A 21980-nucleotide genomic window follows, 5' to 3' on the forward strand; every position below is an offset into this window, starting at 1 on the left:
AAATGGTCGACCAATAAGGTTTTGGGATTTGTGGTGCATGTGTTGCTAAAATGCAGCGATATTAATTCTAATTCTGTAATTTATGAGTAGTTTTAAAGAAAGTTTCTAGTGCTGTTTTTTTTTGTATCTATTTCAATTCATCATAAAATCACTTAATACCGTTTCTTACATAATTATACACTCCTCGCAAAAATTAAGGGAACATAAAAATTTTTGAAATTTTTGGGTGATTTTCAACAGGCTGTATTTCAGTGAAAAATAATCGTACAGGAAATTTAAAAAAAGGGTTTTGAAGCTTGAAAACTCTAGTTTTCAGATTTTTTGGTGAAAAATTTTTTTGAGCTCCGGTTTCCATGCAATTCTTAAACAAAGCTGAAAATAATTTTTTTCTAAATTTTCTAGGTTTCGTTTTTCACTCTATGGGCATGGAAAAATTTTTTCGAGCTACTCCATTGTATAGGTTTCTTAGCGTGTTTATTCAGCTTCAAAAATCGCTTTGGATGGCTCAATTACGACCATTTGTCTCCGAGATATCGAACTTTGAATGCAAAAGCATCCTTTTCCATTCAACTGCTAATATCTCTGGAACTACTGGTCGCACAGCAAGCGGGCGCCGAGTTTCTTTATCTGCATAAAATTTCCAATTAAGCACAGTCAAGAGTTAGTGAAGAAAAAATTTTTTTCTACCTCTAACATTGAATTGAAAAAAGTGGAAAAAAGTTACTTTTTCTCCTTTTTTGGTTACTTGGCTGTATCTTCGCTAATATGGGCGGGAAAGCTAAGGTTTGAGGAAAATTTTACAGTCTATTGTTCCTTAAAGAACCCCCTAAATCCCTGGAGCGATAGGTTCACCGTTTTTTCCCGGACCAATTGATTGCAATTTTGGAAAAAATAAGGGAACAAGGTTTTTGTCCCTTAAACTCACCCTAATCCATTCAAAAATCAATAATTTCATTTGTTTTTCAATTTTTACTCAATTTTTTGTTTTTTAAAAATTCATTATCAAAAAAAAAATCAAGAAAAAAAATTTTTTTTTCATTGTAATAAAATTTATAATCAGTTACTTACTTATTTCCGAAGCCATAGACACTTTAAAACCTTAATTTCCCTTTAAAAACATTACGACAGCTGCTTACGGTGGAGGATCGGTGATGGTTTGGGCTACAGTTTCGAGAAATTCTCGAACTCCTTTAGTGATTGTTCGGAACACTCTCAATGCTAGACGTTATATTGACCGAATCTTGCGACCTCAGGTGTTGCCTTTAGCAGCAAACAGGAGAGGATTTATTTTTATGCAGGATAATGCTACGGCATATACGGCATAATCATACGGCAAATATCACCCGTCGATTTTTTCAGAGAAACAACATTAGATTGTTGAGGCATCCTGCAATGAGTCCTGATCTGAATCCAATAGAACACGTTTGGGACATATTGGGCCGTCGATTGCGTCAAAATTATCCCAATTTGAATAATTTTGCAGCATTAGAAAATGCTTTGATAAGAGTTTGGCGTCAGATCCCTCAACGGATGATCCGAAATTGCATTTCGAATATGCGACAAAGATTGCAAGCTGTCATCAGGAGTAGAGGCGGGAACACTCGATACTAAACACGATACACACACACACACACTTTAGAAAATGAGTTTGGAGTCATTAAATACTGCGGAGCTGACGAACCATGGGGTCTCATTTCTTCTAAAAATTACTTACACAACACTAACACACACACTCTTCAGAAAATGAGTTTGGAGTCACGAAATACTGCGGAGCTGACGAACCACAGGGTCTCATTTTTTCTGAAGAATCCCATATCATAAACACGTGCGTAAGCACAAAAGAAGCGTAAATCCGACCGTGCAACCTCCACGTGGTATGCTTTGGGTAACGCTAATGCCGGCGGTAAATCGATCATCAATCAAAGTTTTTGTCAAAAACTTTGATTTCCTTAAAAACGAAAAAAAAAATTTTTGTAAACTTTTTTCGACTTTTCAAAAAAAAAATTTTCTTAAAAATTTTCTTGATTTTTTTCGATTTTTTTAATAATGAATTTTTAAAAAACAAAAAAATTGAGTAAAAAGTGAAAAACAAATTAAATTATTGATTTTTGAATGGATTAGGGTGAGTTTAAGGGACAAAAACCTTGTTCCCTTATTTTTTCCAAAATTTCAATCAATTGGTCCGGGAAAAACCGTTGAACCGATCGCTCCAGGGATTTAGGGGGTTCTTTAAGGAACAATAGACTGTAAAATTTTCCTCAAACCTTAGCTTTCCCGCCCATATTAGCGAAGATACAGCCAACCAAAAAAGGAGAAAAAGTCACTTTTTTCCACTTTTTTCAATTCAATGTTAGAGGTGGAAAAACATTTTTTCTTCACTAACTCTTGACTGTGCTTAATTGGAAATTTTATGCAGATGAAGAAACTCGGCGCCCGCTTGCTGTGCGACCAGTAGTTCCAGAGATATTAGCAGTTGAATGGAAAAGGATGCTTTTGCATTCAAAGTTCGATATCTCGGAGACAAATGGTCGTAATTGAGCCATCCAAAGCGATTTTTGAAGCTGAATAAACACGCTAAGAGACCTATACAATGGAGTAGCTCGAAAAAATTTTTCCATGCCCATAGAGTGAAAAACGAAACCTAGAAAATTTAGAAAAAATTTATTTTCAGCTTTGTTTAAGAATTGCATGGAAACCGGAGCTCAAAAAAATTTTTCACAAAAAAATCTGAAAACTAGAGTTTTCAAGCTTCAAAACCCTTTTTTTTAATTTCCTGTACGATTATTTTTCACTGAAATACAGCCTGTTGAAAATCACCCAAAAATTTCAAAAATTTTTATGTTCCCTTAATTTTTACGAGGAGTGTAATACCACTAAAGTTCCAAGATTTTCCCTACATACTTGGTTTTTACTGTCAATTGTGATATTTTAACTATGTGGTAACCACTTTATCATTATATCTAATTATATAATAAAGTAGTGGTAATGGAAATAACTGGTGGAAGTGCTATTTTGTCGAATGTTTATCACAAAATATCAAATTGCCTTTCGTGTCTACTCGATATAATTACTGTCCTTATTTGTATATCTGTCTATAATATCAAAATAATTTCTATTTTTATTTATTTATAATTCAAATTGCGTACGGTAATATATTTCGAAGACATAACGACCATTTATTGATTACAAAATCTTACAGTACACTTGTAACTTCAACTTTCAGATGCAACTTCAAGACAGAATGTCCAGGCGGCACTGACGAGATAGGATGCGATTTGCGCTGTGCACCTCGCGGTCTCTTCGAGTGCAAGGAGGAACTGATATGTCTGGCTGTGAAACAACTCTGCAATGGTGTCAAAGATTGCTTAGACGGCTCGGATGAAATACCCGAAGTTTGCAGCATGGGTTTGTTTATTTTTCATAAAAATTTTTGTAACGAAAAAGTTTTGCTTATTTAATACACATAATATGGTTAATTACAAAATATTCGATGTCTCTAAACTATCTATTGGTGTATTTGATTCTTTCAATATCGGTCAGTAACGTAAGTTACCAATAAACTACAACAAATTTTGATCTCTCTCTCCCTTTATTTAAGAGTTCTATCTTATCGGTGCAAGTAATTAATTTTGATCTATTGTTACTCTAATAATAATCCTTTTTAATTTATTCAGATACGGTATAATCACTGGGCTTAAATAGAATCTTGAATTTATACAGTTTTTTAATGTTTCCCTTTACATTTCAGTTAACAGAACGTCCAGTTTTTTCCCTCCACCTTTATACCCTGCAGACGAATGTCGCAAAGGGTTCTTGTGCAAAAGTGGGCAATGCATAGAACTGAAACAAGTCTGCGACCGCATGCCCGACTGCTTCGATGGATCAGACGAAGGCGGCGATTGCTGTGAGTGTTAATTCAACTTGATTTATGAAGTGAATACCAGACAAAAAAAAAAAAACAACTTCAATCGTGGCAGAACCAAAATATCTTTAATTATAAAAACCAGTTACTTTGATTTAAAGACTAAACCACTGAACTGATTTAAATAAAATTTCTATAGGACCAATTTGAAAGTAGGTGTACCCTTTCAGATAAAAAAGAATTTTTCGAATCGGTTTAGGTGTCTTCGAATAATAGGGAAATATAAATAAAAAAATTAAAGATTCTGATGGATTATCCAAATTAGTCCAAGTCCTACTATAGCAGAGATTAGCCCATTGCCTAAATCTTCGCAATTAAAATAAAAAAAGTAATCGTTATAAAGGTAAATATGGAATGCTAAATGCTTCACCGGATATAGCACATCTTAAAGAATTATTGCTGAAAAAGAAAATCTGGTCGACAAGTGAAAAAAAATCTTCAAAAGAAATCTTCTAGTGACATCGAAGAGCCAATTGCATCGGACAACGAAAACGCATCTGTATTTATTGTCTAGAGCTTTGGAGTTACTCTCGTGCAAGAGAACATTGTCTTCAATACCAAGTTTACCACCAATGGTGTCTATGCGGAATGCATCTAATTACCGAAAACAGCAAAAACAGTTATATATGATGTTTTTATCTAAATAACTGTACTTACTAAACCTGACAAATAATTAATTTTGCATGTTTATCATCTATCTACCATCTTACGCATAATAGTAAGCCGTCTTACTATTGGGGTAGGATGAGATGGATTTTCAATTCTTTCGTTTTACAAGTTCAACTTTGAAACTGATTAATTAGCTAAGAATAAATTACTTTTTAATATAGAATGCCTTTTTGTTTCTATTTCAGTTTGTTTTTTGATAAATAATGATTTCAAAATCTATGCCATCTCAAACCATATTCCCCTACATAGCAACTGAGAATACTTAGATATTAAGAAAAAAATAGATAACACTTATTGCTTATTACCGAGGACTTTCGTAATGCAGTAGTGGGCACATAATTTTGCGTAAATGATCACAGATTCGATTACCGGTTGGACCAACTTAGGAAACGAACTTTCCTGCATTAACTTGATTTGTAGGTATACTTTGCTCTTAGATGTTAGTTGCCAAGCCTCTCATAACACAAGATATCCTAACTCGAAACTAGTCATTAGTGTAATTGTGTGGTACTTATAATTATTACTATTAAAATCTAATTTAAATTCCCCAGACTCGGCCTGTAACAACCACTCGTGCAGGTTCAGCTGCGTGTCCACGCCATCAGGGCCACGGTGCATATGCCCAAACGGATATAAAATGGACATCGAAGGTCAGACGTGTGTTGACATCGATGAGTGTGTCAAAGATACATGCTCGCAACGTTGTGAGAATATACCGGGCTCTTTTCTTTGTTCCTGCTACCATGGATATGCCCTTAGGTAAGCCTATTCATGACGAGATAGATGGATATATAAACATACTCAGGTGCGCACATAAATGTGCGCACCTGACGCTTTTATTCCTGCTGATAGTCATAGGCTTGTAAATAGGTGGAGTAAATCTGTTCTCATTTAATTCTTCTGCTTTTTTATAAAATTGGTTTATGTATCTAATATTTTACAGATCTGACCGTCGCTCCTGCAAAGCGGTTAAGGGCAATATGTCAATATTATATGTATCGGGTAACACGGTTCGTTCCATATCTGCAGATGGGACATCTACTATAAAATATAGTGAAGCGAGCGACAAAATTTTCGACGTGGATAATAATGTGCGGTTAGTAGTCTTGAAATCTAGTTTTATAATAAAAAAAGAAAGCGCACTAATTTTAAAGAGACTTCTCCTACTGGATCGACGTTTCTTGTTACAATACTTCTGTTCGTAATTCTATTACGAGTTAATGCTTTAACTAACAAATTCTCCTAAAAGACCTTCCTGGTCTAGTTGATAGCGTTAAGGCTATTAAACCAAAACTTAGGTAATAAGAGTTCAATAATGCCAAACTTGATAACTATTGCTTCCAAAAATAGAAAACATTATCTTTTATTTCAGAGAAAGTACGCTTTATGTAACAATTCCCGATGCTGGCAAACTGGTAGAGATACAAAAAGACAATAATAAGATAAAAATTACAAACATAGGCAGACCTACAATGGCAAGTAAATTTATTTGTTAGTTATTTTTATTCGATTTTTGCAAAAAAAAAAAGAGCATTCTTGTCCTTTATTTATAAGAGATAAAGAACAGAAAATAATTACTTTTAGTCACTCTTAACTGATGAGATATAACGAAAAAGTAAAAAAATAATCCTATCATTACAGGTTGCGGTGGATTGGATAACGGGAAATGTATATTTCGTAGACAAAAGCACGGCGAATACAACAAATAACCACATGAGAGTATGTAATTTTAAAAATAAAAGATGTGCTAAACTGCAGAAACTCCCTATAAGTGGTAATGCAAAGGTATGTAATAAATAGTTTAATTTTGTTGAATGTAATTTTATAAATGCATGATAATATTATTTATGAAAATACTATTAAAGTTCAGAAGTCAGCTTTCGGATATAATTTATCAACGGTTGAAATGATCGCAAGAACCCATACAGTAATTTTAACTTAAATTTGTTAGCTCTAATGGAGAGAATAACATGTCGTCGGGATAGTACCAATCTGCGTAACTAGCATTGGATAATTCTGTGTACCTTACAAATGTTGGCTACATTTGTAATTTAAAATTATGTGGGCAATGCATTTCAATGTTCTGGTTGGCAGCCACCTCATTGAAATGAGTTTCGATCGACATATATTATAAAAAGCAAGAAATTGACTAATGACAATACTGCGTATCTACAATCGAGGAGTATATGGTACCTGTAAAAAGGTAATGAAGAAAAAGATTACAGAGGAAGTCTCAATAACATGTATCCCGTAAAGAATTACCTAGACCGGAAAAGACTATAAGACTGTAGACAAAGAAGCTGCGAAAAAAGAACGCTTCATGTAATCACTGCCGATTTACAAGCAGTGTAATTGTATCCACACTTGACACACAAGCCTGTGCATTGTAATTTAAAACGAAATTGATGTTTCATAGTTTGATGAAGCAACAACAGATTTAAAAGCAACAACGTGCACTCCATTTTTGTCAATTATTTGAAGAAAACTAGTGTAAACAAAACTTTATTACCACTTAAACAATACTATTATGTCCTACAATAGTAGCTCCGCCATTGGAATAGACGATCTAGCACACCAAAATCTTAAAAAACACTTAGTCGACACACCAGATGGCCACTAAGCCTGACAATTGGAAGGCTTCGTCATTCTTATATATCCCATGCTTTCAAGAAAAATAACGGATAGCATAATTGAAACACTATATGGTGCAAACATTTGCGCCCTCGTAAAAAAAAAACGAATAAGAAGTTTGAATAAGCATAAAATATAACACTGAATTTGATAGTTGAAAAGTTAATCAAACTTTTAAATCATCCAAAGGTTTGATTAACTTTTCATATTTTTGAAGACTACAGATTTAAATATTATATCCCAAAAAATCAGCGTATTTTCATAAAACTCCAGGCTTACTCCCAACGTTCATTTTATCTTAGTTGTATCATGACCGAGGATTTTTAAAGATTATTTACGCATTTAAATATTGGGTAATTTATGCATTTACATATAAGGTGCCTGGAGCGATTAAGACTTAAGAAATGCTATAACAGAAGTACATTGTGAAGGGATAACGTTTTATAGGACCTCTTTTATCTACCATATTCCGAAAAAAACACTAGAAAGAAGGTTCAATGGTTTATATGTATGTCACAAAAATCCGCCTATATAACCTCTAACATACTTCTAGAATAGATAAAATCGCATTTCTCGACTCGACAACCAGAAGGCACTCATCAGATGGGTATCAGATCCAGGCCCAAGTACAGCCTTTCAAACAGTGGACTAAACACAGTGTATTAAAGTTCAATAGGTTTCGTTGTTCTTTTTTTATTTTTTTTTTCTATTAATCCTGTACTGATATGATTACAGATGACGTCCCTAAAAGTCGACCCTGCATCCTGCAGAATGTTTTACTGCATAACCAACCACTACGAATCTGTAGTATGGTCAGCGTCACTAGCTGGTCAAAACGTTGTAGACTTGAGCACAGTACAAAATTGCACGGGACTAACGGTGGATTCCTTCAGAAAAAGGCTATATGTCGCCGAAACGGGGCCTTCACTTATCACCAGAATGAACTTTGATGGAGACAGACAGTAAGTTTGTTTTATCAAATCGACTTTTAAATTCTGTATGAGTTCTTGTTCCTGTTAAACTCATAGCGGTGAAAAAGTAGTAACTGTATGTACAAACCTTTCTCGACAATCAGTTAATCAGTGAAAACTTAAAAAATAGCAATTTTTTGTATATAGACCACATGGGCAAATATAATGACTAGAAATCACTCTAATTTGAACATGAATTGTCCAGTTCATTACTGAAATCATTTTCCCATTGTCTTTATTTCAGCAAAACAGTAATATTTGGACACCCACAACTTCAAGAACCGAATGGGTTAGCACTTTTTGAAGACAGCATCTACTTCTTAGCGGATAACACATCAAAACTCAGTCGTTGCCAGCTCTTTGGCAAAAAGCAATGCGAGCCATTCATATACCGCATGTTTGAGGCAAATACATTTGTGATAAGTCACGAGAGCGTCCAAAGAGACGACTTGAAGAATAGTTGCGAGCAATTCACTTGTTCCAACGTTTGCGTTTTGGACAAAACAGGTCCATTGTGCGTATGTTATGATGGAACTCTCGCTAAAAATGGACTTTGCACTAAGGCGGAAAGGAGTATGGTGAGTATTTTAATCTCGTTTATTATTAGGAATAGAATGGAAACCGCACTTGTGCTCCATGGAGCACATTGGTGGAGCATCAGTCAGGGATTTTTTTAATAATGGGTAATAATGGATTGCATGCGCTATGAGTATACATTGACCGAACAACAGTGAAGGATGATAGATGAGGATGAAGCAGGTCAGTCAGCCCATCGTAACGAATTCAACAATAAATCAATCACGATGATTTCTAGAGGAAATCGAAAGGCAGTCGATCTAATAGGGTAAATTATTAGCAACGGGGTTGGTAATCCTTATTACTAACGATCTCTTCCCTCTGACTGGTCGCTGACAGGGTATATAGCTAACTATATTCTTACAGATAAAAAAAGATTTTTTCCAAATCGGTTTAGAATTAACGGAGTTATGAGGTAACAAACAAAAAAAAAAATGAACCAAATTAAGAACCTACTTCTTTTTGAAGTCGTATGAAAAGTAGATTTTATCGTCACGATAAGACAAGAGAAGAGCAAAAAGTAACGTATTTTTAGTACGACATCGTAAAAGTTTACGATGACGATAGACACGATAGCGTTATGCCGTTCGCATATTACTATGCCGTGCTCGGATATATTACAAAGCAGCCAATACCCCTTTGTTTATAGCTGCCGCTGTTCGACAACTGGGTTCAGGAAGACTACACAAGCGCCAACAAAGCCGTGCTTGCGGCCCTCACCGCTGCTGGGGTGCTGTTTGTGATCTATCTCTCTATGTTCATATACTATCGCTATGTGTACCGAGCAAGGGAGATTCGCGCCTCCACATATATGGAGTAAGTTATTGATTTTATTTTTCCATGACATTTTCAAATTTTTTAAATTTTTCTTTTGCTACTTTTAAAGACAATTTTTTGTTTAATTTTTATTCTTACTCTGCCTATATAACCGACTTCCACTGACAATGTTTTTTGATGTATGTATTAACTTTATTGTAAAATGTAGTTTAAACAGCTAACAAACCGTACTTATTACAAGCCTTACTTATTTTTGATTGGACCTCTACAATCATCTTAAAAACAATAAATGACAAAATAAAAAGTATTCCAAGACTTGATAGCAAATTATAATTTCAAAACTACAAAGTTTAATATTTCAATAATATAAGTCAATGTTAGAAAAATGGGATAGCCACTCTCAAAATGAATCTAGTTTTAAAAAATATGCATATGAAAGGGCAAGAATGAACTATATAAACAATAGTTGCCATTAATTTTGGTCAGCAGCTACGTAGACAATATTCCGACCCAACTGACAAGAGAAAGCACAATACATTTGCCTACAAGTAGGTCTTAAATGTAACTTCCCGAAGTTAGTAACAATAAGCTTTTAGAAAAAATATGAAAAACATAGTAAACCACTTGCTGTCTCATCTTTAGATGCAATAAGAAAAACAAATCGCCAACCAAGGATTAAATAAATTTTTCATGTTTAATAAATAAAATTATGTCTAGAGCTTAAAAAGGCAAGATTGTTCTCAATATGAAAGTTGTTGCCACAAATATTTTTCAATATTTGATGACAAATAGCTTTGTTTTCCAAAATTTATGTTTTTTAGACATCAAATATTACAAACAGTACACAGCATTATGATCAATTGTAATTGTAATTTTCTTTATTTTACTTTGGTAGTTATTAATCCTAAGAAGTGGCACTCCCTGGAGAATATCTCTGAATGAGATATATATACAGTTGTTATTTTCAGAGTAAGATTTCAGAATACCAATCCACGCAGCCCATCGGTATCATCCCAAACAACATCTACAATTGAAGTTCCTGAGCCAAGGTATAGCTATCTTTACTATACTTATAATAATCAGAAACATAAAGACAGTTTCATATATATATATATATATATATATATATATATATATATATATATATATATATATTTTTACTTTAATTTACATTATTTATTTATTTATTTAAAGTGGAACCCATCAGGTATCCAGGTTTTACTCTTTACACCAACATTTCTTAGCTGAAAAACTTTTTATAACAATTTGTTTTCTATTACAATTTGTGTTAAAAATATAAACAAGGAAGAACAATACAATATAATAAGACAAACCTGAGATAACAAGTGGCAATACGGCCTTATATACAATAGAGGAAATGCAACAGTCCACATGATAATAACATAATTCAAAACAGCAAATTTGTAACCAAAGTAATTGTGAAATATAATACAAAATAGAACCTTCATCTTTTTCGAAGTTGGTTATAGATATAGACTATACAGAACAGTAGATATAACAAGTTGCATGTCTTTAATGACTTACATAGGTTAATAACCTATAAAAAGAAGGAATATGTCTGTTAACAACCATAAACCCTATCAATAATTCAAGCACATAAGACTATAACATTTTCTCTCCACAAAACAAATAATGTCTTTCTAAGACTAGGCTAATTCAAACAATAATGATGCTTCTCTCAGTCTATATTAATGTTATACTCAATATAGCTTTGGACACTTGAAATTGTTGTAGAATTTGAAGTAAACTAACCTCTCTACGTACCCAAACAAAAACAGGACTCAAGAACAATGAACCTTTGTCGTTTCATTACTATTAACCAATATGTAGCTTCGGCATATGCAGGTATATATTTTGTTTCAATTTCCCACGATCTTTGTAGTTTTTGATAACCGACAACACAAGATTTCGTTTAGATATAGAACCATTAAGTAAATTAAAACAGAACCACCAGGATATATTTCTAGAAAGACAGGTAAGATAAGAAAGAAACTATTTGTAAAATAGATGAGCAAGCCAAAACAAATACATGCTGAATTTGACAGTTCCTCACAAAAACCCATACATAAAACCAAAATGGAGAAAACGAAATACAATCAACTTTGATCAATCTATCAAACGTATCACAATTTTAGAAATATCATTTGAATAGTTATAGAAATCAATTCAATATTTATGGATTACACTAAAGAAAGTTATCGAAGTAGTATAATTTAAGAAACAAAAGAAAATCGCTAACTATTGTATTTTAAAAAAACAAAATAGACGTCACCTACCATAGACAACACTAAGTAGACATTTTATCTATGAAATAGAAAAAGGACAACAAAAAGTAAGCACTCGTCCACACGAATATGTATTATTGGAATAATAATTACCACATTAAAGATACATATCTAGCTACATTTAATGACCGATCGTCTATTTCACAAATATACAATAATAGATCGGTCCAAAAAAGAATATAATTTTCAAAGATTTTTTCTCTCATTTTGTGATAGCAAAACCAATTGACTTGGATAAGTTGAAAGTGACTATATTTTCACACAATACCAAGTAAATACGAAAATAACGTGTATATAAAACTGTACGTTAGCAATGACAGACAGCTAAATACACGCCCTTGAATATAAAGAGAACTATTGGACATCAACAAAAAGCGGCGAGTGAGTCTAACAACTATTAGTGTGGATGCGGGACACATGACTTTACTTATGGAGAGGACAACTATTGCCATGCCACGTGGGGCTTAAATGGCTATTGCTGGACTGCCTTTGTAGAAGGGAGTTGTTATCATGTCATGTTTAAGTTCTGGAGGGGTACATAAAGAGAGCGGACGCGAGCAACACGGAAATGTAGAATGTAGTATCGTATATGCTTAACTTCATGAAGAACACTTGTTGCACAAGAGATACATTTTATAATAATTTCTTTTTCCTGATATTATCATTCTATATGTATAGCTTAAGTATATTATATCAATTGACTCGATTATATACTTAATCATAATAAATAGTAGATAATGGTAGGGAGTATTATCAATAGTAGGAATTCTTCATTAATTTATTTTTATATAATATTTTCAGTACCCCTAGTGAGAGCACACAAGAGTACATGAACCCAATACAGTTTGTGAAGGATATATGGCGCCAGTCCGTGCTTCGAAAACCAAGAAAACCTATTGTAAGTATAACAGTTTAAATTTTCTAATATTAGGTATTTAGCATTAAATTAATGAATGAATAAAAGGGGTTTATTTATTTAAATATAATATTCAGTACAAACACTCAACTGCTGTAATTTAATATTATCACGAATAAAACTATAGTCCTTAGAAATGGCAACATATGAAGGGTACCGTGGGAATTACAGTATATTTTGAAATATCTATGGTTTTGTTCATATTTATAAGTAATTTATAAGTTACCACTTTCTATCAGATGGACTGTTACCTTTTTTATAAATCTAAGTATCTTTTTTTTCATTTTTTTTCAGGGTACAGCAGGCTTAAATGTTCAAATTCCCAAGACTGAAAAAGAACATTCTGACACAGAATCAGACCTAGATGATTAGGAGAAGCAGCGAATTATTGATTGAAATTAACCATCCTTTTAGAATACTATAACTGAAAGATAGGTTCTTTTTTTGTGGTACAAAAATAATTATAACGATTTAATATATTTAAGACAGGCAGCATAAGTAAAGTTCCTTGGTTTGTTACAAATATGTGTTTGGGTGAAAACGTTATACAGGAGCCTTAAATTTGCTGCCAGCTTGACGAAAATCTAGTGCTTACCGTTAACATTATGTTATGCACACTTCTAAAAAAAATTTTAAATGTTATATTTATACCAACTACTACATATACACAGAACTTGTGTGAGCTTGGTGGACAATCTCCATCAAATACGAGATATGGATTATGGTTTGAATTAGTCAATAGGCGCTGCTAAATATTAAGGTACCGGAAGATAGCTATACTTTAACGTTTCTAACGTTACTTAAGTTTCGATTGAATAAGTATCCTATAATTTACTTTGATTTATTTTATAAATAGAAAACTAAGATATAAATAGCTTTCTCGTGAATTATATGCTATATATAAGTACATCGACAAAAACGAGTACATTTTGTTGCAACTTTATAAATAATAAAGTTATGTAAACTTTTCATTATATCAATAATACTAATAAATAACTTATGTACTAAGTTATAATAGAGTAACTTTACAACAATCAAATCACACAATTTGTTAAGAAAAAAACATTATGTTTGTTACATTTGAAAGACTGAATGGTTTAAATTTATTAGTGGATAGATACTTATGAAATATTTAAGATAAGCTTCTTTTTTCTAATTATGATTCTTCATAATGGAGTGTGGAGTTTTCATTACCATTCAAGTTAAAGAATACCCTATTATTACATAGATGTTGTTTTATATATGGTAAGATTGTATTAATGCCTTTTTTCCCATGTCCAAGACATGGAAAAAAAAAAGGAATGTAGAAATAATATTACTAATGTGTGTATTTTATCTTAATGTAAAGATTAATTATCTTTAATATCTTAACATATCTTTTTCGAATAGGTACATACTAATGAAATACTTATATGAATAAGACGTTGAAATAAAAAATGTTAATATTTCCTTAAAAATCAATATTTTTTAGTTTTGGTATACTGGCAGTTAGCGGACGTTGCCGCATTTCAGTATAGGTCAGACAAAGAGGGCAAATTTTTAACTGATTCTTTCTCATACTATTTGATACCTCTTTATTATGTATACTAGATACTTATCGTTTGTCGGATTATATATTTCAATGGAAAATAAATTCATGTTACCTAAATTGTTAAATATTTTTGATGAAAATGTATAATATTTTATATAATGCATGATATTTTATTATAAAAATTGATTATGACTGAACATAATAAATTGCAAATTGTATGAAAAAAATTAAATAAAATGTAACTATCTGTATGGTTTGGATTAAATAAACTATTATTTTTTATTATTATTGAATACCAACTTAGTAATTTTTTTATGATATGTAATTTATACCTTGTTTATCTTATCGTCAAATTATTATTTAACAAATAGTAAAACTTATTATTATTAACATAAAGACACAAAATCAAATTAAAAAGTTTATGTTCAGTATGAATGAGACCTTACGAGTCCGATCTGTAAACCTTCTAGCGGCTTGAGTCAAACTCTAGCACATTATACATATTACTAGCTGACTCGGGAAACGTTATTTTACCATATACATTATTTCGAGAACTATACATGAAATTCATCGTACTACAATTATTATATTCGATTGTCATCTTGCAACCATATTGCTGAATATAAAAATCGCGATTAAAACACAGGAGTTGATCGTAAAAGCGTGAAAATTTGAAGTTGTATGTATTTTTCAATGCTTAATCATAATAAAATAAAAAAAATAAAAAAAATTGCAAAAAAAAAATATTTAGGAGTGGGTCACTCTTATCATTGAGGGGTATGAAAAATAGATTTTGGCCGATTCTCAGACCTACCCGATATGCACACAAAATTTCATAAATATCGGTAAAGCGGTTTCGGAGGAGTTTGGTAACAAACACCGCGACACGAGAATTTTATATATTAGATATAACACTGAAAAAACAATTTAAAGAAAAAGATAAAGCTGCTTTCGCAACGATTCTTTATAACAATAAATCTAAGCAAACCTAACCGCAGGATATTTTTTCATTTCATTTTAATATTATTCTATATTGCTTAAAAACAATTAGTGGTCAAAGGTTAATGTCTCCTTTTAACAATTTAAGGACAAGAAAATGCATAGAAGGAATAATAAAATAAAATCTGTAGATCATACGGTTGCCTCTTTTCTTCTTATGCAAATATAATTAGTAAAAACAGGACGAAAGATATACCGTCAGTTGCTATTTTTGTCAATTCATAGCAAGCTAGTGTATAAAGAATGTGTATGTAAAATTGTTATTCATTTACATTACTAGATTATATATTCGACTCAGTTTATGTAGAAAGTATGCAAGCAGATACAACCTGTATCTGAATGTGGTAGTGTTATACGGCCGTATATAGAGAATAGAAGAGGCAAAATGCGGAGCCACCTTACACGACATAACAATTTTTTTAAGAGCATAGTGGAAAGAAAAATAAAAGGTAAAAGAGGAAGGGGGTGAGTTATAAAGAAATAGTAACCCCACCCGCGCTATCGGTATACACCGGCGGGGCACCAGTGAAGGATGATACATAAGGATGAAGCAGATCAGTTAGCCTATCGTGATGAATTCAACAAGAATTGTTCAGGATGGTTTTCAGGGGGAACCACGTGGAGGTCGACCTGATATTGCTAGTAATGGGGCTGTCAAACTCCATTGCTAACAATCTCTTTCTTTTCAGAGGAAGGGGAAGACTAAGGAATAACTACATTGGACAGGTAAAAGAAACAATATGTGTCATGTCTTATAGGGAGGTTAAGGATATGGCCTGGGATAGAACTGACAGACAAGAGGAAACTCCTAAATGAAAAGAAGAATACGGCCGTATAACATTTTCTACACACTATCCTGCTATGAATTGACAAAAATAAAAATTGACGGTGTATCTTTTGTCCTTTTTTTACTAATTATATTTGCATAAGATAAAAGGAGGCAACCATATGATTTACAGTTTTTATTTTATCATTCCTTCTATGTAATTCCTTGTTCTTAGGTAAGAATGTATGTACGTTCTTTTTTAATTGGTGAAAATGACGTGTTAGCCCCGCCCATGCTAGCAGTATACACTGGCTGGTCACCAGTGAGAGGTGATAGGTGAGGATGAAAAGGCAAGTCAATCCGTCGTGACGAATTCAACGATAATTATCAGAGGGAACCGCGTGGAGGTCTACCTGATACGGTATATTGATAGTAATGAGTACTAACCTCCCCATTACAAAAAATCCCTTCCCCCGATGAATATAGGTCAGTTAACTCATCATCACGAATTCCACTAGAAGGTGCCACGATGGTTTCTAGAGCGAATTGCGTGGAGGTCGACCTGATAGGGTGTATTATTAGCAATGGGGCACGCTTGTTTGCCACCTAATAATTACTAGCATTGGGCCAGTTAAACCCCATTACTAACAATCCCTTTTTCCCCTATAAATTTGTGCTTTTGCCACTTGATCGTAAAACGATTTTTTTGTTATGGATGATAATGGAATGGTAACCCCGCCTTCGCTAACGTTATACGCTGGCGGGATACAAGTGAAGTATAATAGGTGAAAATGAAAGGCAGATCAGTTAGCCTGTGATGAATACAACTGGAATTCAATACAATTCAGGGGGGATCATGTAGAGCTCAACCTGACAGTATATTGCTAGCAATAGAGCTGGTAGTCCGCGTTACTAACAATCCCTTCCTCCTCGGTCAAGTCGTTTAGGTGCCAAAAGATAAACTTATTTGAATATTTATATTAGTACAGATTTTAAAAATAAGTATAGTAGGCATTTACTCCAAGCACAAATTTAGATTATAAGTGTTCTAAAGCAAGCAATATTGCAGTGGATTGGTATTCCAGCAATCCCATGCATTATTCTTTTTATATTTTGCTACTTAATATTATTTCAAAGAAAAAAAAAGGAAATTTTTATTTTATAGAATAATATGTATAAGAACAGAGATAAATGGTTGTATAAAATATTTCAAAGAGAGATTGAAGTCAAAGAATTATCAAGATGACCCTAAACAGTAGGATGAAGGTAGTAAATAAAACACAGATATATTAAAAAGCATTAAGTATACATTATATTTTCCTATGCAATAAAAGATAATAAAGGTAGTTACTTCCAGAGCTTCTTAATAGACATATTCTTCTCAGAATCTTTCTGCATCACCTTAGCGACAGCCATCTCAAAGTCTTCCTGAGTGACATGTACTCTGCGTTCACGCAGTGCATACATACCAGCCTCAGTGCAAACTCCTTTCACCTCAGCACCAGAAGCCCCAGGCATCAACTCGGCGATCTTCCGCAAATTGATGCCTCTAGTCAGATTCATTTTACGAGAGTGGATTTTTAGGATGTCCAGCCTAGCCTCCTCATTTGGTGGGGGGAATTCAATTTTCCTATCAATACGTCCAGGCCTCAGTAAAGCAGGGTCCAGAATATCAATTCTATTGGTAGCCATAATAACTTTAATATTCTTTGTGGCTTCAAATCCATCTAGCTGATTCAATAACTCTAACATAGTTCTCTGTACTTCAGAATCACCACCACTACCAGATTCAATACGAGATGAACCAATCGAGTCTATCTCATCCATGAATATGATAGATGGGGCATGCTCTCTAGCCATCACAAACAATTCTCGGACCATACGACTTCCTTCTCCAATGAATTTCTGTACCAATTCAGAACCCGAGACACGGATGAAAGTGCATTCAGTGTGGTGAGCTACGGCACGCGCAAGCAATGTCTTACCAGTGCCAGGAGGGCCATATAAAAGTACACCTTTGGGTTGAGCAATTCCCAATGCATCAAACAGCTCAGGATGTTTCACGGGTAGCTCAATTACTTCTTTAATTTCCTTAATCTGCTTATCCAAACCGCCAACCATCTCGTAAGTAGAATCTGGCACTTTCTCAACCATCATGAGTGAGACCAATGGATCAACCTTATTAGGCAGGATTTTGTGGAGGGTGTAACTCTCATTACGCAGTGCAACGCGGCAGTTGGCGGTAACATCATTAATATCTACATTCTTATCTAAATCAACGACAAATTTGCCCTCTGGGTGTACCTTCACAAGTACTTTTTTCTTGTCCATAGGCTTGACTACTTCGCCGACGTAGGACCCTTGTTCTTGCAAAAGTTGTAACTCTTCGCGCAACATCCGCACTTTGGCGTTGAGTTCATTGCGTTGCGCCTGCAGACGCCGAAGATTTTGGGATTTTTCTGCTACGATCAGCTGAAGTTCCTCGATCTTAGTTATGTAGTAAGGTCGGAAACCATCGCCCTTAACAGGGTCTATTTCCATTTTAGTTACAGTCATTTTGATGTTGTGTTGTTCGCATTAATTTAATAATTAGTGAATTTTCATTAAATTTTATTCACCACTATAAATAAGACACAAATCAACCACAATAATTAGTTTTTCCCAGTCACGCTGACGTGTGACATATAAATGAATAAAAATTCTACTATTTGAAATTTTGAAATCGGTATTTAGGTAAAAATAGCTAGAAAATCATATATTAAGGAGAAGCTTTGATTTAAAAAAAATAAATTATCCATTTATTTAATAACCTTTTTTCTTTATAGAATTTACTAATAATTACATAATTTTATTTAAAATACAATATGTTTGCAATCATTGCAAATTATACTATTAACAATAATAAATTCTAATATGGCAACATTGTTACTATTTTCGTTCAATAATTTAGTGTTTATAATATTCGTTCTATATCGATCTAGTAGTAATATCCACAAATAACAGCAGAATAGTGCGATACTCAAAAATTTTATGATATTTGCTATCAGGCTTTATTTATAACAAATATTGTTTGATAGATTAAAATAATTCATTTGAGTATTTTGTATTAACAAAATTTAATTATCTTAAGCAAATAGCAAACTTTCGATGGTGTTGCCTCTATAGAGCGATAAAGGAACTAAAATTACTATTGTGGATTAATTTTATTTTTTTTTGCTATTTAATAACAAATGAGGCTGTTTATTACAGAAAATAATGCAATTAGGACTCAATTATGCTATGTAATATAATGTTTTATTATTTAAGGCATTACACAGGATCTACTTAATATATAAAGAAGGATAATATTTCAACTAGTAATGTAAAATTTGTTACTGACATATATAAAGATAATATAAAGTGAAAAATAATTTACTTAAATCAAACTGTCTTTATTTGTCATTTTGTATTAAACACCTAGTCATCTTTGTCATAATGTTACAAACATATAACTCTCAGCATATAACATAATATTTTATTTGATATTATGATACTTACGTACTCTTTGAATTCTATAATATTAAAATAGATGGAAATAGTACATGATGTGCATTATAACTTCTCTAACTATATTAATTTGCAATAAGGCATTATTAAAATTGTTGTGGATCATACGAATCGGATCTTTAGCCCATTGGAGTTATATTATCGGATCTACTGTGTACCCAAAAGAAACGCACCGCAGCATAATCCTCAGCGGGAGTTTATTCATCTTTATTGTTTTTGGAACACTTATTCCAGGGTTTTTGTTCCCTAGGGTCAAGTTTTTAGCAACTGCTTTAAGTTTACCGCCACAAATTCATATGATAATACTTCTTCATAGGCATGTTGCGGCTCATATTGAAAATGATGCATTTACGAAAGCTCTCCGTGGATATGCGGCAGTGACATTATGCTCTACTGTATGGACTTTAGCAAATTTATTGTAACCACCAGGTTTTAAGATTATTTTCCAGAGAGGAACTAATTCCTTAAAAAAGACATAAGAATATATACTCTCTGATATATTTTTGCCTATAGTTGAAAGCTCTGCTCCTTATTCTGGGGTGGGCACCAAACAATATATTTTAATACGTCTATCATTGTAGCATTCATTATAAATTTAAAATATTGTAACGGAAATATAGAGTTGAAAGAAACATTGTACCCTTAGATATTGTATTTAATATATACTTAAACAATAATATACTTTTCAACCGACTTCAATAAGGAGGTTCTCAGTTTGGTTATATTTTTTTTTAGATAGATAGATACTCTTTATTGTTGCCTCCAAAAGATTACAATAGTAAACTTATTATAAATATAAACGATTACAAGAAATTATCTCTATGAGAAAACAATGGGCGACCTTATCGCTAAGAGCGATTTCTTCCAGGCAACCTTTGGATGGAGAGGAGTAATTATAAACAATTTGGTGGGAGGTACGATAAAAAAATTTGTTAGTTCTAAATATGGGAGATGTGATACATAATATAATTTTTTTAATGTTTTATTACCTCATCAACTATATCAGTTGTAAACCGATTTTGAAAATTTTGTTTTTATCTGAAAGAATATACTTACAGATGGGTCCCATAGAATTTTTATCAAAATCGTCGCAGTAGTTTTTAAAAATCAAAATTTAGTTTATTTTGGTTCGTTTTTTTTTTTGTGGAACACTATCTTAATCACTAAATAACAAAATCAACTAGCTAAACCGAAATTAGGTGCATAACTGTTGATACATAATCGTCATTATATTAGCCCTTAACCTCCCACTGTGGGGGGAAAGGGATTGTTAATAATGGGGTCAAATAGCCCCATTACTAGCAATATATCCTGTCAGGTCGACCTCCACGTGGTTCCCCCTGGAAACCATCGTGAACAATTCCTGTTGAATTCGTCACGATGGGCTAACTGACCTGCTTCATCCCCACCTATCATCCATCACTGGTGCCCCGCCGGTGTATACCGATAGCGCGAGTGGGATTACCATTCCATTATCACCCATTAAAAAAAAAAAACCTCCCACTGTTGAACATAAGCCTCCCCCTTAGGGAGTTTTGCCAGTATTTCCCTGGCAGGCGAATTGGCAACCGAAGTCAGGGTTTAGAGATGTTTTAAGAGGGACGCCGCTGCCCATCCCTCGCCGTCCCTTAGCTGTCTTTTACGACACCCACGGGAAAGGAAAGGGTGGCCTATTCTATGCGGGGGCCGTAAAATACATAATATGAATATATATATGTACAAGATTACAAATTGGAATATTGGATATTTATATAGTGGTTATTTCTACTAAAGGACTTGTACCTTATGTTAATTTGAATCATACTAATATTATCTATGTACTAACCTTATCGAGTAATGCCTAAATAGATGGATAAGCGAAACATTTGAAGTGTCGCTAGTGAGACATTCAAACACTATACTTAATCTATTAGATGGAAGAAACATTGTTAGTAATGGGGACGTTAATCCCCATTGCTACCAATATATCCTGTCAGGTCGACTTCCACGCGGTTCGCCCTGGAAACCATTATGATTAATTATTGTCAAATTCATCGCGATGGGTATGATTTTCACTTATCATCTCACTGGTACCTCGCGGTGTATGTTAATGGCGCGGGCGGGGTTAACATTTCATTATCTTCTATTAAAAAAATCTATTAGATGTGGTTGTGAAAAAATGAGAAGTAAGCGAAATACCACATTGTTTATTTTTCTTGCAATTGATGCATAATTTTTTGATTTGCTTAGCCAATTTTTAGATCAAAGATAGTAAAGTCTCGTGAATAAAGTTTATTTACATAACGAATACTAGCTAATGTACCTAAAGATGAGAATGAATGAAACAAAGCATACATACAGAAAAAACAGAACATATATCCAATATGATTC

The 21980-nt window shown here is 33.1% G+C and overlaps 2 protein-coding genes and 1 long non-coding RNA gene across 3 annotated transcripts in view; 2 read left to right on the top strand and 1 right to left on the bottom strand.

Moving 5' to 3' along the window:
- The window catches only part of LOC113511210 (prolow-density lipoprotein receptor-related protein 1), a 60863-nt gene extending 46304 nt beyond the window's left edge, over positions 1-14559 (top strand). The window contains exons 25-36 of the mRNA XM_052900305.1: positions 3224-3405; positions 3749-3904; positions 5143-5350; positions 5535-5687; positions 5964-6066; positions 6233-6376; positions 7958-8184; positions 8438-8771; positions 9419-9585; positions 10515-10595; positions 12654-12750; positions 13063-14559. Coding sequence (XP_052756265.1) covers positions 3224-3405; positions 3749-3904; positions 5143-5350; positions 5535-5687; positions 5964-6066; positions 6233-6376; positions 7958-8184; positions 8438-8771; positions 9419-9585; positions 10515-10595; positions 12654-12750; positions 13063-13140 — 1930 coding nt within the window. The 3' untranslated portion in view covers positions 13141-14559. The remainder of the gene's footprint in view (positions 1-3223; positions 3406-3748; positions 3905-5142; positions 5351-5534; positions 5688-5963; positions 6067-6232; positions 6377-7957; positions 8185-8437; positions 8772-9418; positions 9586-10514; positions 10596-12653; positions 12751-13062) is intronic.
- Positions 14560-15531: 972 nt separating this feature from the next.
- On the top strand, positions 15532-16250 carry LOC128201917 (uncharacterized). The gene is made up of 2 exons (XR_008253503.1): positions 15532-15747; positions 15988-16250. It is a non-coding gene; the product is annotated as an uncharacterized LOC128201917 (long non-coding RNA).
- A 1101-nt stretch (positions 16251-17351) lies between these two features.
- On the bottom strand, positions 17352-18754 carry LOC113511059 (26S proteasome regulatory subunit 8). The gene has a single exon (XM_026894640.3). It carries the CDS (start codon positions 18618-18620, stop codon positions 17412-17414), a length of 1209 nt encoding a protein of 402 aa, XP_026750441.1. The 5' UTR covers positions 18621-18754; the 3' UTR covers positions 17352-17411.
- Positions 18755-21980: the final 3226 nt, after the last annotated feature.

This window comes from Galleria mellonella, unplaced genomic scaffold (genome assembly GCF_026898425.1).
Source record: "Galleria mellonella isolate WM207_F2 unplaced genomic scaffold, CSIRO_AGI_GalMel_v1 utg643, whole genome shotgun sequence".
NCBI lineage: Eukaryota > Metazoa > Arthropoda > Insecta > Lepidoptera > Pyralidae > Galleria > Galleria mellonella.